Source organism: Pteropus vampyrus, unplaced genomic scaffold (genome assembly GCF_000151845.1).
Source record: "Pteropus vampyrus isolate Shadow unplaced genomic scaffold, Pvam_2.0 Scaffold39, whole genome shotgun sequence".
Taxonomy (NCBI): Eukaryota; Metazoa; Chordata; class Mammalia; order Chiroptera; family Pteropodidae; genus Pteropus; species Pteropus vampyrus.
The window spans coordinates 5,771,635-5,788,625 of NW_011888820.1; the positions used below are offsets into that span (position 1 = coordinate 5,771,635).

Below are 16,991 nucleotides of genomic sequence, written 5' to 3' on the forward strand. Positions count from 1 at the left end.
AGCAATGGTTAATTTCTTCCAAGGAATTTTTCATATCAGTTATTGTATTATTTATTTCCGACTGATTCCTGTTTATGTTTTTTATTTACACTTTTATGTTTTCTATCTCTTTGTTAAAGTTTTCACTAAGTTCCTCTACTCTTTCTCTAAGTTTGTTGAGCATCCTTATAAAACGTGCTTTGAACTCTGCATCTAGTAGGTTGCTTGTCTCTATTTTGTTGAGTTCTTTTTCTGGAATTTTGTTCTGTTCTTTTGTTTGGGACATGTTTCTTTGTCTTCCCAGTTTGGCTGCCAATTTGTGTTTGTTTCTATGTATTGGGTAGGGCCTCTCTGTCTCCTGGTCTTCGTAGAGTCACTTTATGTACTAGGTGTGCTCTGGGGCTCAGTGACACAGTCTTACCTACCTGGTCACCTAAGCTGGGTGTTCCAGGTATGTCCCTTGTATGGGTTGTATGTGCCCTCCTGTTGTAGTCGAGTCTTGGTTTCTGTTTGCTCGTCAGTGGAAGGGATTGACCCTCGAGCTGATTGGTTGTGAGGACTGGCAGTGACCAGTGGAGGAGCAGTCATGTAGTAATGATCCTATAGAGCAAGATTCACTTTAGCAGGGCTCTGGTGCCTGCCCTGTCTGCCCTTTGGGTGTGTCGTCTTCAGATGTGATCCCAGGTGGTGCTAGAAGCCAGCCACTGGGCATGCAGACCAGGGCCTCCTGGGAGGGGCCTTGCCGTAAGCCAAGTTCACCTGCAGCCTGTGCCCTGCCCAGGGCTACATAGCATGAGCCACCAAGCAATCCACAGATGGCTACTACCCACATTGAGCTTGGAAGTCCCACGAGAGGCCAAGTCACAAAGTGAGGCCTGCTGCTGCTAGTGCTGGGCCTAGGGCTGCTCAGCAAGAGGTACAGGGCATGCTGAGACCAGATGCTGCTTATTTAGGTTTTGTGAACCGTTGAGAGATTTTAGGAAAATGCACAGCATGAACCCAGGCAAGCCATTTGTATGGAAAATCCACTGGAAGCAGCTAGGGCAGGCTTGCAGTTTCGGAGGGGCAGGGTCTCAGAGACTCAGCAGGTTGGGGCAACCAGTGTTAGCTACGCTGGAGATCCAACAGATTTGGTGGCCACCTGGGTCTGCGAGCCAAAATGGGGAGAGCTCAACAAAAGAACAGTGCCCTCTGCCAGCACTTGTGTATGGGAGAAAGCTGCCCTCCAGCCCTCGCCCTGAAGCCAGATAATTCGTTTCCTCCTTGTATGTTCGTAGTACCTTTCGAGCAGCTGCCCCAGAGCTAGAGCTCAGAGCGAGTGAGTCAGTCTCTGAGTAAGTCTGTGCGCGGACCCTTTAAGAGGAGTCTCAGCTCCTGTAGTGCTCCGTCTTAGCCACAGACTCCACTGTTTTTCACAGCCAGAAGTTGTGGGGACTTCTGTTCCTGGCACTGGAGCTCCGGGCTAGGGAGCCCTCACACCTCCAGGGTGACCTCCACAGCTGAGATATTTCTTCCAATTCTCAACCGCCACACACAGGAGTGGGGCCAACCTGTTTGGCGTTTCTGCCTTCTCCTACCAGTCCAGAATTGGCCTCTTATATGTGTCCCTAGTTGTAGGACTTTTGTTCAGCTAGAGTTCACACGACTCCCAAATGATCAATGGTGGCTGTTCTGTAGTTTAGTTGTAATTTTGATATGGTTATGAGATGCAGCAAACATAACGTTTACATACTACACCAACTTGACCAGAACTCTGGTTCATGGTTTTCTAGTTGAGAATAATTCTTTTTGTATCTACATGTCTTTTTTTTTTCTTTTTAGCCACTTAATGTGTTTGAGTCATATTTAAAATTTCTTTGATTTAAAATGTTCAAAAACATTTTTTTAATAGAAGTTTAGGTTTGTTTTTTTTTTTCTCCCAAGTTCATAATGTATGACTTTGCTATAAAATTTGCAAATTACCATATGGAATAATGCATTTTATTTTGTATTCGAAATTGCAGAATATTTGCAATGGTTATATTTAATTTAAAGAAAGAAAAACCATTCTAAAATTTAAGAGAAATACTTTTATCTGAAAAAAAAATGCATTGGAATTAGTTTTGTATAAAAAAGCTTAGTTTTCCTCTCCCGTTAGTCATTTTACTTAGAATTAATTCCATACACAAGAAATGGCATAATGTAAAATTGCCATATAAACTGCACTGTTTTTCTTTCACATTTTTAATTGATATTTTATTAACTATGATTAAGTGTGGTGCAGAAAGGGACCAAATGACTTTTCAACACTATATACATGTAAATTTCTTTGGAATAGGCACATAGCTGCTATCTAAATGTGCATTGCTGGGTCTAGAAATGGATCTTAGTTTTCCAGTTGGCATGAAATCTTTTCTCAGAGCAGTCTTAATCTTTTAGCTGGCATTGATTGGCTTATTAGCTAACATAGTTTCTAGCCATTCACAATATAGTATCTATATTTCAGTGAGTCTTTAAGTAGTGTTTTGCCTTCCTCCATTATAAATAAAAATTATATTAATGTAATAAAGCTGTACTTAGCAGCACTGTACTAGTCCTGGCTGTTTTTTCCAGTATTTATTTGTTCTCTTTAGTTTTGCTTCTCTAAAACAAAAAGCCCACATTGGCAACTAAAATTTCTTTGAAAAATCTTGAATTTGACTTTTATATTGATGAGACTTTACTGACTTCTTTAGATTTTCTGTTTTCTTACCAAGAAATAGTCCAATTCTGTTTAACAAATGTGACATTGTACTAGGGACTAATAGTCAAAGCTGAATAAAATGCTGTTCTCACCCTTGAAGAACTTGCACTCTAGGCTCTTCATTCCATTTTTCATTGAAAGAAATGGAAGACAAAGGTTAATATAAATTATTCCCTGACTATTTCATGTAGTTCCTCAGGCCATTTCTTTTTGACTGGATGGCTCATTGCCTGACTTTATTCAAGCTTGCTTGCTTCCTTCCCATGTACTTGAAGGACCAAGCTGGTTAGAGTATACTTCTACTTCTGAATAGTTAGCCAGAAAGCTGGAATTGTTGAAACTCTGTATATATATTCACGTACATTAGGAAAACCTGATAACTGTTAATATAGAAAAAATTCATTTTTGTATGATCTTAAAATCATCCATCTATTCATCCGTTCACTAATTTCCCTTAGTGAAATGAATATCAAACTAAAATTCTCTTAAACATGAAGAAGGGTGTGTGATAAAATAACCATGTAAACATTGCCATTAAGTTTTCTTATTTTTCTCTCTGCTTTTCTGTGTGTTTTTTTAATTTTCTAAAATAAATGTGGATTAATTCCTTGCATAATATAAAAATATCTTGTAGTTTATATTTGTTTAAAAGTTAAAGTTAAATATTTCTCTAAATCTCTACATTTCTCTATGACGAAATTGTCGGTGTCTTATAATGTCATTAAAATAAGTAAAAATCTCTTTAAATTTAAGAAGTCTTAAATTAACGTTATGAATTATTTTAATCTTATTTTTATTAAAGAAATGTTTTTAGTATTCTGGAGATTTATAGCGCATTGAATTTTCTGGCCTCTATGGAATCTGAATATAATTGTCTTTGGGGGATTAGCTCTTAAAACATTTTTCTATGGCTTTTTTTTCATAGCATGATAATTTCTTACTGTGTGATAGGAGTTATTCTCTTCTAAAAATTAAGAATTTATTTAATTTCAAATTTATTAAAAGCAAAACATGGGAAGGAATGTAACTTAATAGTTTAGATTCATAACTAAATTTTTTTTTTTTAATTTTTTTACAGGAATTGAAACCTGATGTAATAACTAAATCTGCTCTTGGTGATGATATCAATTTTGAAAAAATCTGCAAAAAGGTATATCTGCAGTGGATTGTATTTTTTTAGGAAAAGTTTCTTATTTATATTTTCGACTGACTTTTTCTCATCACTGCTTTTCTTGATAAGAAAACTTATAAAGAAGCCAGTTACTATTAGTATATAATGATTTTTCTCACTTGAGCTTCATATTGCCACTAAAAAAAAATTTTATGTTAATTTATGAAATTTACTTTGCTGTGTTATCACACCTTCAAGGTTCTTAAAGGCATTTTATATTTAGTGTGACATTTATGTGATAGTTAACAATTAGTGATCTTACTAATTAGAACAAAGAATCTTTACTCTTTCCAAATAATTTCTATGACTATCTCATTTAATCCCTATATTTACTCTGTGAGAGATTATTTTTACCCTTTTTTCTTTTAACAAATGAGGAAACTAAAAGAATGAAGTAACCGATTAAGACTATATACCACTATTATGTGGCACAGTTTGAATCCTTTGATTCAATTCCTTGGATTTGCCTCTCCTGTTTCTTTCTATTTGCCTGTTGCATTTCCGCCCACTTTGTTAATGCCTACATAAGACAGTTCCACCTGAGAATAGATTTTAGATAGATTTTTCTCTATTGCTTTTCTGTTTTCAGTTTCATTGACATTTACTCTCATCTTTATTACTTCTTTCTTGCATTTGTGTTTACTTTGCTCTTTTTCTAGTTTCTTAATGTGGGAGCTTATATTACTTTTTCTAACGTAAGCATCTAATGCTATAAATTTCCCTCTAAGCCCTACTTTAGCTCCCGTACATTTAATAAGTTATATTTTCATTTTCTTTTAGTTCAAAATGTTTTGAGTTTCCTTTGAAACTTTATCTTTGACCTATAGTTTAATTAGAATTATATTTTTAATTTCTTAGCAGTTAGGAGGTTTTCCGGGTATCTTTTAGTTACTTTAGTTTTCTTTATGATCCATGAGCATACTTCTTATGATTTTTATTCTTTTAACTTTATTTGTGTTATGGTCCAGAGTATGGCTTGTCTTGGTAACTAATTTATGTGCACTTGAAAACAATATGTATTCTTTTGGGATCAGAGCCCTATAAATGTCATTAGATTAAATTAGTTGATGATGGTGTTCATGTGGTTTCTATCTTTACTGATTTTCTGCCTACTTGTTTTATTGATTACCAAAAGAGGTATGTTGGAATCTTCAGCTATAAGTGTCAAGTTGCCGATTCCAGCTTAAGGAAAAAAATACTCTTATTCTATATTTATGTAGACTAGCACTTACTCCTCTACAGTTAATTGATACTAGTTAGACATGTTAAATGTTAAAGCATTTTATTTTAAGAAGGCCCGAATATGAAAGGTTTTTGCTTGAGGGGTGAGAGGATTTGTTGTTGCCATTACTGTCCTTGTCAGAAAAGCAATACCAGAGTCATGAGCACGATTTTACAATAGTGTCTTTATCTTATACTGCTACACTTTTACAGTAAATATTATTTCATAAGTTTCATAATGAGAGGAAAGAACTAGTATTATAGTTTTAAACTTGTGGTTTGATCCATATCTCACACAAAATATTGACATGTTAAATAGGATAGTGGTAAATGTATAAAAATATGGCAGAATATATTTCTGTTTTCTCTGGGAGTTTAAAAAATTAGTAGTTTAAGATTTTTACAAGAATATTTTTTGTAATATTTTTTGAACTTTCTGGTTACTAAATTCTAAAAAGTATTTCATTAACATTTAATTTGTGGTGAGAGTAAAAAGCAGTTTATTTTTGGTTCTCTAATAATATTGTTTTCCTTTAAACCCTAACAGTAAAACTTGGCAATATTTAATACATAACTTGAACTTGGAAATATCCAAAATAAAATATCCTGTATCTTTTCTTTTTAAATTTCTCAGCCAGATTTTCACTTTGGAAGGTTAATATTAGTAAATATATGTGTGATATATGTAAAATATATGTGTAATATCTGTAAAATATATGTGTAATATGTGTAAAATTTTAGGGTATCATCTTCCATTTGCAACACTTTGTGAAACCTGATTAATTTTCTGCTCTTTTGTACCTTCCTCCGAAGAAAGGAAGTAAAAGAGGTAGAGAGGGAGGAAGGGAAAATAGTTCTGTTTCATCTGAGTTCTTGATGGATTTAAACTGTTTTGTTACTATTTTATTTCATTTGTGATATCTTTCCATTGGGTTCAGGTTCTTTCATATCAAAATCTGGTAATAAATTAAACCTCTAAAACAAAAATGAGGCAAGCAGCTGAATGTTGTAAAGAGAGGACTGTTATTCTTTAGTTTGCCATAGGAAGGGAGCTGACTGGAAGATGACCAAATATGAAATAAGTCTATTACACAGAGCTGTGCACATTTGAGGTTATCTGACCATCAGAATAGAACACAATAAACTAATTTGTGTAACATCTTACAGCTTGAACAATTATACATTCTTATCTTAATTGATCTTATAACAATGATCTCTTATAGAAAGTATTCATGTGTGTATGTGTGCACGTGTATATATAGCAATAGTGATAGTGTATTTATCTTTCAAATTCAGAAAGAGAGTAGAAGAGTTAATAAGTAACCAGTTAATATGTATATGATGGGAGTTTAAAGCTAGAGAGTTTAGGGACAGAAACACTGACATTTCCAGACTGCTGTTGCCAGAATTTCAGGAGCATCTCAATTCAAAATATCTGTTACATACATAGCAATCAGCTAGGCACTGTGGAAGCTATGAAGGGACTAGGAGACACAGAATATGTTCTAAAGGAATATGTAATCCAGTAGAAAATAAAAGACAGTTACATTAAACAACTGTAGGGTGAGAGGAAGCAAATTTGTTAACATCTACAGTTGCCTGACTCATTTAGTGCTGTATATATGTTAGCTTTCTCAGGGAAGATGGTGATTACCCCATTTAACAAATGAGACAGTATATGTACCTGTAGGAAATGACAGGTCCAAGGTCTAAATCTAGGTCTCTGTCTATAAAATGAAAGTTTAGGACAAAAGGATGGAATCCGGTTCCATATATATAAGACTGCACTTTAGAATCACAAGGTCATAGGAATTATGTAAATGAGTTCAGTGTATATATAATGGTCTCCTGCCCATTTAAATGTGAGCCTTAGTTTGCCACAATTCTTCAGATCCAGCTGAACGGACTGTTTCCAATTATGTCTCTAAATGTTTTTAATAAGTACAAATATTAGCATGTTGATTTATATCTTTAGGTAAAACTTAGAATTGAAATTAAGTACACTTAATATCAAAAGTACTGCTACTCGCATTCTACCTTTACCAGTTCATTTAGAGCCAGTTCGTTTTAGGCATCATTTCAAAGGAATGAACATTTCATGTAACAGAGCTTTTTCATTTGTAGACCGTTGTTTATATTCACATGTACATTCTCAAAATTCTTTTCAAAATTCAATACCAAATGCTTTGTGTTCACAGTAAATAACCATATGCCAAAATAAAAAATTTTTCCATTAAAAGATGAGGTGTTTTCCCTTTTTTATTTAATTTATTTGAAATGGAAGAAACTGAAGGTGTGTTAAGCCACAGTTTCCTGAGAACTTTCCATGGCAAACATTGTGTCAGCTTTAAATAAGGAAAGCTGTGGCTTCTTTCTTACTCCTCAATATTGAGAAGACTTTAATGCAGGTGTTAAAACTTTTCTCACAGAGACTACTTAGCCTTTTAAGCTTCAAAATAAATTTATTTAAATTTAAGATGTATGGCATACTGTATTTGAATTTTTTCTATAAACCTTCATAGCATTTTCTGTCTCTTACGAAGTTGATCACATTCTGCCTTGGAATAGTTATTTCTGCATTCGTCTTAACCTTTTAAATTAGAGCAAAGTCATGAGCTTCAAAAGATGGTGTTTTTGTCTTCATTTGTAAGACCAAGCCTTCACATAATGCCCTGTTTATGCAGATACAAGCTATAAATAGATATAAAGAGGGTAGAAGAAAGACAGACAGTAGATTAATATGGAGAGATAAAGGAATTGAAGTCTTTCATGGCAGGGACTGCACTGCTAATTCTTGTGAGTTCCTGCACTTAAGGAAGTAGCAGCAGAGACCCAAAGCACTACTACCAAAGATTGAGCCCACTTGTTTCACAAGCTTCTTTTTTATATTTATATTTAATTTCTTTCCAAAAACGGTTTAAGAGTGACTTGGAGTTAGGTCACAAAATAAGAGAAAGTTATCTCAAATAGTTTAGAAGAAAACTAGTTTCTCAACAAATATTCTCATACTAGACTGAATTCAGAAACCTGACTTTGGTACATGTAGTTCCTAAAATGTTTGATTTAAAGAAAGTCTTAGTTCAAAATGATCAAATTCTATAAATTACAGCAATCATTTAAATAAACTTTTAAAAATTTCTCCTAAGTAAAAATGTCCAATTTAACCTTCCTTTAATTTTATTCTTCAGAAAGCAATTAGAATCATTCATTTAATTTTTTAAATTCAAATTTTAACACGAGGTAAAGGGAACACAGACCAAAGGTTTTATCTAACAATTATACTAACAGACTTGACTTGATTTCAAGAATACCTAGCCAGTTTCCTATCTCAAGCCTTTATGTTATTTGAATGCTCTGCTGTTACATACAGCCGCATAGGCTATATATACTGCAGAACTGACAACTAGAGTGTGAGTACAACCCTGGAATTAAGCAATGAACAGCCCTTTTCAAATCAGTCTCACTTCTTACTAAGCTGGTATGTTCCCCCAAATCAGTCCTCCACAAAGGCTGGAACATAAAATACAGTTATAGAGGAACAAATATAACAAATAAGAATAACAAATTCATTTATTAGATTAATACATAATTGTACAATTTGAAACTTATTCTAGTTTTTCATAAATAGAATCTACCGAAATTGAATAATTAAGTCACTCTGGGATATTTTCCAGGATAGAGAAATAACTTTAGTAAATAAACTCAATGATAAAGTGGGTCTTAAAACAGTATTTACCTAGAGTCAACACTAGATATACAGATATTACCACTGCTCTTCTAAAACTTTTTATAACTAAGATGGGAAAATATAGCTAACTATGGAAAGAAAAACACCTAGTTCATCAAAGCTTTTAGCAAATTGCCAAACAGAGATTCAAGAACAATAGTAGACATGTTTTGAACAATTATACATGAATATATTTTATCAAAATCTATTTAGGATTCCCAGACTTTCTTATCTAAAAATGTGAAATTAATGTGATGAGAGTAGTTACTTTCTGATATTTCTGTTATACAAATACAGATGTTCATATATTGGGGATTATCTTGGAAGTGAATTTTTAGTTGCTACAGAAAATAGACTGAAAAGAGCAATTTAAAGGTAAAGAGCTGCTGCTGCAATGTCTTTTTTTTCCCCTGAGGGAAAGGCAGGTTCCTGGAGCGTGCATAATAGTTGTCAGACTCGCTATTTTTGTTGTCTTTACATATAAATGTTCTGTGAATTGTCCTGAGGATTAAACTATTGCCTTTGCAGTAATTACCAAATTGTTTCTACTAAGCCAGAATCTCGAATTATGTCACCATTCAGGAAGCACTTTTAATGCATTTGGTGCTATAACTTGTTGCCTTAATTTGTCAACAAAAATCTGTGGTGATGATGTTTTTATTTTGAATTTAACTTTTAAATGTCATGAGCCTGCTAAAAGTTTTTCTTTTTTCTAATTTTTTAGTTTTACCACCACTAAGGATTCTACTTGAGTATAACTCGGAGCAGATGCCACACCCTTTTCTGTAAGGGGACCAGATAGTAAATATTTTAGGCTTTGCAAGCCATGCAATATGTCACGACTACTCAATTCTGCCACTGTGACATGGTGCAGTCATAGATAGTATGTAAATGAACAAATTTGACTGTGTTTCCATAAACTTTTATTTTAAAAAACGGGCAGCAGGTGAGAACTGGCCCATCGGCCAGTTTGCTAAGCACCGGTTTTGAGAATCAAATACTAATTTCTACATTATCTTTTGTGAAAACAACAGTTCTCTATTAGTTCTTCTCTATGAACTTTAGTTGATTCTGTGGAATTTATCCCACATCAGTCTGTGTATCAATACACTTTAAGCATTAGCTGTTGACTTCTTGCTGTCATCTATAAGTATTTAGATCTCCATGTCATATATATACCCTTCTATCCTCCTAATATACATACGTAGGCCAAATTTAGATTAGATGAACATTTCCTGATGTTATTTTGACTTTGAGTCATGTAATGCATGATTATTATTTTTCTTTTTCTACATAATATTTCTGTTTCGTATAGTTTATAATTGTTATGTTTATTTTGTTTTTTATCTTCTCTCTAGTATAACACCAAACTTATCATCAGTTACTGAAATCTCCTCTAAACTTATTTAATACACCAGGTATTCTAAATCTAAATCTGTCACTATCCTGGGGATTGCTTTTGCCTGTATCTCTTGTTTTTTATATCCCAGGCCTTCTTCATTTTTTGTATCCTCCTTCATTTTTGTGGAGCCAGTAGCTTCTTGCGAGAAAGGTTCAAGGGATGTAAACTTTTTTAAACCTTGCATGTCTGAAAGTATATTTATTCTTACCATTTTGAAAATCATTTTCCTTCAGAAATTTAGAAACATTGCTCTGTTGCCTTTTGACCTTTGATTCTGATTCCTGATTTTTTTCTTTTTTTTAGTGATTTGATTTTTTGGGTGGGGCAGTGATTTGTTGGGGTTTTTTTCTCTAAATGCTTATAAACCCCAATATTCTGATGTCACTCTCTATTTTTATATATATCGTGTTAAACTTTTTCAGCCTGAAAAAATCACGTCTTTCATTGGGAGTTCTGTGCTACAGCTTTTAATATGCTTTCTATAAAACTCAAGTAAGCATATTTGACCCATACCTTCAGCAGCAGCCCAGCTTGTTACTGACTGACTCAGGATACCAGCAATAGGCTTCCTTCCCAGATTCCGTCATATCTCTTCAAGGTAGATAAAACGGGTAAGAAGTCCTCTATTACATCAGGAAACTCAGCAAGGGATTGAAGAAGTAGAAAATTCATTTAATACTTTATGTAATGAATGGTCTCCAAATGGACTACATTTCTTGGAGAAAGTTGAACAAAGATGATGTGTAAGAGTCAGAATCAGGGTATATTAGTTTCCCTACGGCTGTTGTAACAAAGTACTATAAACTGGGTGGTTTAAAACAACAACAGTTTAGTTTCTCATGTTTCATGAGGCTAGAAATCTGAAATCAAGGTGTCATTAGGGTTGTGTTTCCTTAGAAGGTTCTAGGAAAGAACCCTTTCTTGCTTCTTCCATCCTCTGGTGTCCCTAGTCCTTCCTTGGCTGTGGCAGGATAACTAATCACTGCCTCAGCCTTCTTCTCTCTCTGTGCCTCTGTATGCAAATGTCCTCTTTAAAAGGACACCAGTCATATTAGTTTTAGGTCCACCCTAATCCAGTATGATCTCCTCTTAATTATATCTTTAAAGATCGGTTTCTAAGTAAGGTCACATTCTGAGTTTCTAGTTGGACATGAATTTTAGGGAGATAATATTCAACCCAGTACAGAAGGTAATGAGACAGTAGGTGGTCCTGGCACAGGATTTACACCAGGTATAATTTAAAGGTGTTATTCCGGGTGACATTGCCTAGATCAGTCCTTCCAACAGAATAAATTTCAAACTGCCATCATCTTCCTTTTACTTGGGTACTCATAAGTTTTTTCCCTCACTGGAAGGAGGGAAAAAGCCTTGTATTGGACTATTTACAATAAAGAATAAATTTAAAATAAAGTCGTTTGAAGCTAGTGGCTCTACTTTCACACACTAGTGAAATTTATTTACTTGCTTTATAGAATGTTTATAGAATGATAATTATCACCAGTTACTATTGTAGGCACTGGGGCTATAACAATGAGGGAGACAAAGTCCCTGCCTTACAGATATGGAAATATCTGCACTACCATGCGGCGTTAGATGATGAAGTAAATAAGGAGTGATGGAACGTGTTGTGTTAGTTTAGATAACATTTGAGCAGAGACCTGAATACGATGAGATGTTGAGCCATGTGTATATTTGGAAGTAGAGAAGGGCTTGCAGTGGAATGGCCCAAGTATCAGAAGTCAGTAAAGCTTAAAAAAGAACAGATAGGGGCCCTGATTACATTTTAAAAGCTCACTGTGACTGCTGTATGGAAAATTGGATCTGAGTGACCAAGATGCAAAGGAGAGTGACCAGGTATAAGCTTATCACATTGGTCCAAGTGAGAAATGTTAGTGATTTGGTCAAAGATAGTTAAGAGTAGAGATGGTGAGAAGTGACTGGTTGAATATATTTTGTAGATGGAATCACAGGATTTGCTGAAGGATTAATTGTAAAGGAAGGAGAAATATGATGGAAGAATCATTAGAGTTTTAGGCTCAAGCCACCAGAAAATTGAAATTCTATACAATAAGACAGGAAAGACTATAATAGAAGTAGGTTTGAGAAGAAAATCAGAGGTATCTTTTAACATCAAATAGGAGGTTGGGTAATGAGTCTGTAGCTCAAGTTAGAGCTGGCGATAGAATTTGAAAGTTGTCAGCTTGCCTACAGATGATATTTAAAGCAATTAGTCTGAATTATGGATTTTCTAAATTCATAAATACATTAAATATTATGTATAATCTGTACCCATTGAGTTATTATCAGATATATATAAAGTGCTGACTGTAAGTTAGGCACTGTGGCGGAAAGTTATGAGAATGCACTAGTAATACTAGACATTGAAAATGTAAATATATAGAATTAGATAATTTCCAGGTCTCTTAAATGGAACTTCAAACATTATAGTAGTCATAAGTTATATCACCAGCTTAATGCTATACGTTATTTGATTCTTTCATATTTGGTCTTAACTTGATGTTTTAAGCTCTTTAAAAGCAGGAACTTTGTTTTTTAATGTCACAAATGGTGCCTACCACAATTTTGGAAAGATATTAAGTACTCAAAGAATATTTATTGATTACATGATAATTATAATAGTTCAAGGGCAATAGTATTTTTTTTCCCTGTGAATTTTATTTATCTTTAGCATGGATTATACAGGTGACTTATCTAGTGAGAATATTAACAAATTGCTGTTCCCTGATTCTGATTTTCAAAAATTATGACATATTCTATTTTATTCACTTCTTAATATTGCCACATTGTTTTTATTCCCATGTGTATATTATTTCAATTTGCAGCCTGATTCAACTGCAAATGAAAGAGCAGTTGCCAGATTAGCAATGCACCCACTTCTGAAGAAAAAAATAGATGTGCTAAAAGGTATGAATTTCATGATTTTTAAGAAATGTACTTAAATGAGTTTGGGTATATCATTTGAATAAATGGCTATTGATTTATTTATGTTTTTGCTTCTTTTTACTTTTGATAATCTTTTATATTATAAATATTTCTTTCAAATATTTCCAAATGTGAAAAGGTACCTAAAAATATGGAGGGTATCTGGTGTCTGAAGAAAAACTAAATCTGTATTTTTTTTCCTAAATTTTAATATGTGAATATACATAATATATATTCATGTATTTTTATATAATATATAATATTTTCATATATTTATAAGTAATATATTTGTATTACTGTTGAATACAATTTATTTTCTAATATTTGATATATTTTTTAGACGTTGCCAGTACTTAGTCACATAATTTTCATTTATGTGTACATATGTTATAAAATATATTAAAAGATTATGTACTTTTGTCACAAATTAAAAAATATTTAAATCTGAAAGCCAATTTATGATGCTCTACAATTGTATCAAGATATTCCTACAGAAATTAAAGAAATATTTTTATTTATTTGCATTCAGTGAAGTTTTTATTCTTCATAACTCTAAGACATGAAATGATATATTTTTTTTAATTTCAGATTTTAAATAGATATTTCTGAGCCTTTCTTATAAGTTTGGATTTTAAAATGTCAGTAGATTTCTTTGAATTCAGACTCATTCATTATACATTCACTCGTGTCATTTAATGACAGAGATATTTTCTGAGAAATGCATCATTAGGCAATTTTGTCATTGTGTGAAAATCATAGAGGGCACTTATATAAACTTGGATGGTATAGCCTACTACACACCAAGGCTTCGTTATAATCTTATGGGACCACCATCATATATGTGGTCTATTGTTCATGGAAACGTCTTCATGTGCTGCATGACTATATTTAATATAATGTTTAAATTGTCCTAAGTTTTTCCAAATAATTTAAAAATACTGTACTGAAAGTGATATTTTGTTTGTTTCAATGTTGAAACAAGTCACGTGCTATTTCTCTTGCAGCTGCTGTCAAAGCCTTTAAAGATGCAAGACAAAATGATTCTAAAGTTAAATCATCAGAGAAGGCTTCAGAAGAAAATCATTCCAAGGACACTTCATATTCAAATGATGATCCCATTAAATTACATCATGAAGGAAGTATTATCAATAAGCAAAAAGACAAAGAAGCCAAAATATTGTCAAAGAAACCAATAAGTAATTCAAAAGAAAAAATAGCAAAGCTGGAACATGGACCCAAAGCAGTAAATATTCCAAATTCTCTATCAAAGCCTTCTGAAAAGAATTCTGTAGTTCTCTCTGAACCCCAGAAGACACCTGCTGATCCAAAAATGAAAACATTACGTCAAACCAAAAAAGAGAAAGAGTCTGATAGCTCACTTGATAGTAATAGTGATGGAGAAGAATTACATGAAGAAGAGAAGGAGTATTTTGATGATAGCACAGAAGAAAGGTTTTATAAACAGTCTTCCATGTCTGAAGATAGTGATAGTGGTGATGATTTCTTCATTGGAAAAGTCAGACGGACACGAAAGAAGGAAAATAGTTACCATTCCTCAGTTTTAGAACAAAAATCCTCCCAAAAAATGTTTCCTGAAGAAGGTATACTTGAAACGCATCAGGGCATAAGAAATGACAAGAACAAGTCAAGTACAGAAGCAAGGAAGTTTGAATCAGTGTTTTTCCATTCTTTATCTGGATCTAAAAGCTCTAGAAGGTAAGAGTATTTTTTCTATTCTAGAATAATTATTCTTTTTTTTTTTGTTAAGGATATGCAATATTTACACATTCTAATGAGAGAAGAGACTATCTCCCATACAAAATTCTAGTTTATACAGAATACATCTTGTGTTTAGTCTCAGACCTCTCCAGCCTTATATTGGGGTAATATATGCAGACACACATATGGCAATGACACAGTTATCCAGCTTTATGAGAAACAAGATGTTGTAGCCAAATAATTTGTCTACCTAATTTGTTTGTTCCTTCCATTATTAAACTTTTGAAATTTTGAGTTCGTTTTTGATGAAAAACTTTTGAAAATATCTCACATATTTCACTCTTTAAACAGAACTTTCTGAAAAGAATATGTTTTTTTTCCTAGTAAACCAAAAACAAAAATGGAAAAAACAAGCAATTTAATAAGGAATCCCTTTTTAACAAAAAAAACCGCTGGCCCTAACAACGCAATTCCCCAAAACGCCTTATATTTGGTGGTGCTGCTGTCTATCTCTAATGATAACTCCACTTTTCACAGCTGTTCTGTTATAAATTAATAAGTTTATTTTCATTTGTAATTTTAATCTGGTAGGGGATATCTTCACACGTGGTTAGTTAATTTCTTCAGTAACAGCTATTCAGTAAACTTTTTCTATATATTTATATGTCAGAGATCATTTTTAATAGAATAGAAAAATGTCATGTTGAAATTTTCAAAAGAAGACTATGGAAAAGACACACAAACATCTTTGGAGCCTTGAAAATAATTAAAATATTACTTCTGTCTCTCAAACCTGCCTAAAAAGGTAACATTTTCTTTCTCACTTGAAAATAATGCTCTACTATTCCTTCCCTCTCCCACAAAATATAAATCTTAATTTTCATCACGTTTCATTCCCCCCACAAGAAGATTTTTGAAATTCTTTATCTAGTCCTCAAGAGTAGACACAAGGTAACCAAGATAGGATATTTTGTGACTAGAAGTCCTTATGAGGGTAATGAGAAGAAAATTCCCACCTTTCTGTAATAACATTGGAGTCTAACAAACTTTTGATATAGCTAAAACCTGGAGTTTTGATCATTTCTTTATAGATTGCTGGTAGGATGAGGGAGTACTATAGTTTATTGAATGAGTTTTATCATCAATTTTATTATGTTATCTTCTTAAGTCAGAGAGTTTATTTATCTTTTTAAAGTCCTAATGGTTTTTTCTTTTAGAAATTACAAAGAACAGGCTCCGAAAAGCAACACCACAGGTATGTATTAATGGCTGCCTGACCTCCATATGCAATTAAGTAATACTTTGCCAAAGCGGAAGGATGAAAAATTCTGGTTGCTTAATAACATGAATGAATCATATACTCACAGAAATGAAAACAGAGCATCTTATAATTATCAGCATATTTCTTAATTTAAATTTTTTTTTCCCTCTATGTCTTGCCAGTGGGAAAGATATAGACAAAAGTTATTGGGAAATATTGGATCTGTTTAATTTACCTTGAACTAATTCAATACAGTCTTTAAGTAAACTATTATATAAGTTATATCTTAGTGTCATGCCATTAATATATTGTTCCTCTCTGCATTAAGAGGAAAATCAAAGTATTTTCAGATTAATTCATAACAAATGAAGTTTAATATATTTAGGTAGGCTGAGTTCTGTACGTATTCCAAACTCTCACTGATTTAAAACAAAAATTTATTTTTCATTCACTTCACAGTCCACTGAATCAGCAGAGAGGCTGTTTCACATAGTCATTCAAGGATCTAGCTTGTTCTTTTGACTCCTTCCTCCTCTAGTTACCAGGTAGTCTTCATTTGACCGACAGAAAGGAATAAAGTACATGGAGAAGTTTGCAGGAGGTTTTCATGGATCAGGCCTAAAAGTGGCAGGAATCAGTTCTCACATTCATTAGCCACAATTCAATTATACGAACCCATCTAGCCCAAGGGGCTATGAAATGCAGACTGTGTGGCTATGAGGACAAAAAAAGTGGAATTTCTTGAACACAGTATGACCATCTTTTTGATGACCAGAGCCTATTTCACTTTCCGTCCCACACATAGAACACACTTAACTCTTTCCTAACGAAGCCACCCAGAAGTTC

The 16,991-nt window shown here is 33.2% G+C and overlaps 1 protein-coding gene across 2 annotated transcripts in view; it reads left to right on the plus strand.

The window, feature by feature from the left end:
- SRFBP1 (serum response factor binding protein 1) overlaps positions 1 to 16,991 on the plus strand; it is a 56,203-nt gene that overhangs the window by 35,761 nt on the left and 3,451 nt on the right. For both annotated transcript variants that reach the window (XM_011358280.2, XM_011358283.2), the window contains 4 exons: positions 3,780 to 3,851; positions 13,066 to 13,147; positions 14,170 to 14,881; positions 16,102 to 16,139. In XM_011358280.2, coding sequence (XP_011356582.1) covers positions 3,780 to 3,851; positions 13,066 to 13,147; positions 14,170 to 14,881; positions 16,102 to 16,139 — 904 coding nt within the window. The remainder of the gene's footprint in view (positions 1 to 3,779; positions 3,852 to 13,065; positions 13,148 to 14,169; positions 14,882 to 16,101; positions 16,140 to 16,991) is intronic.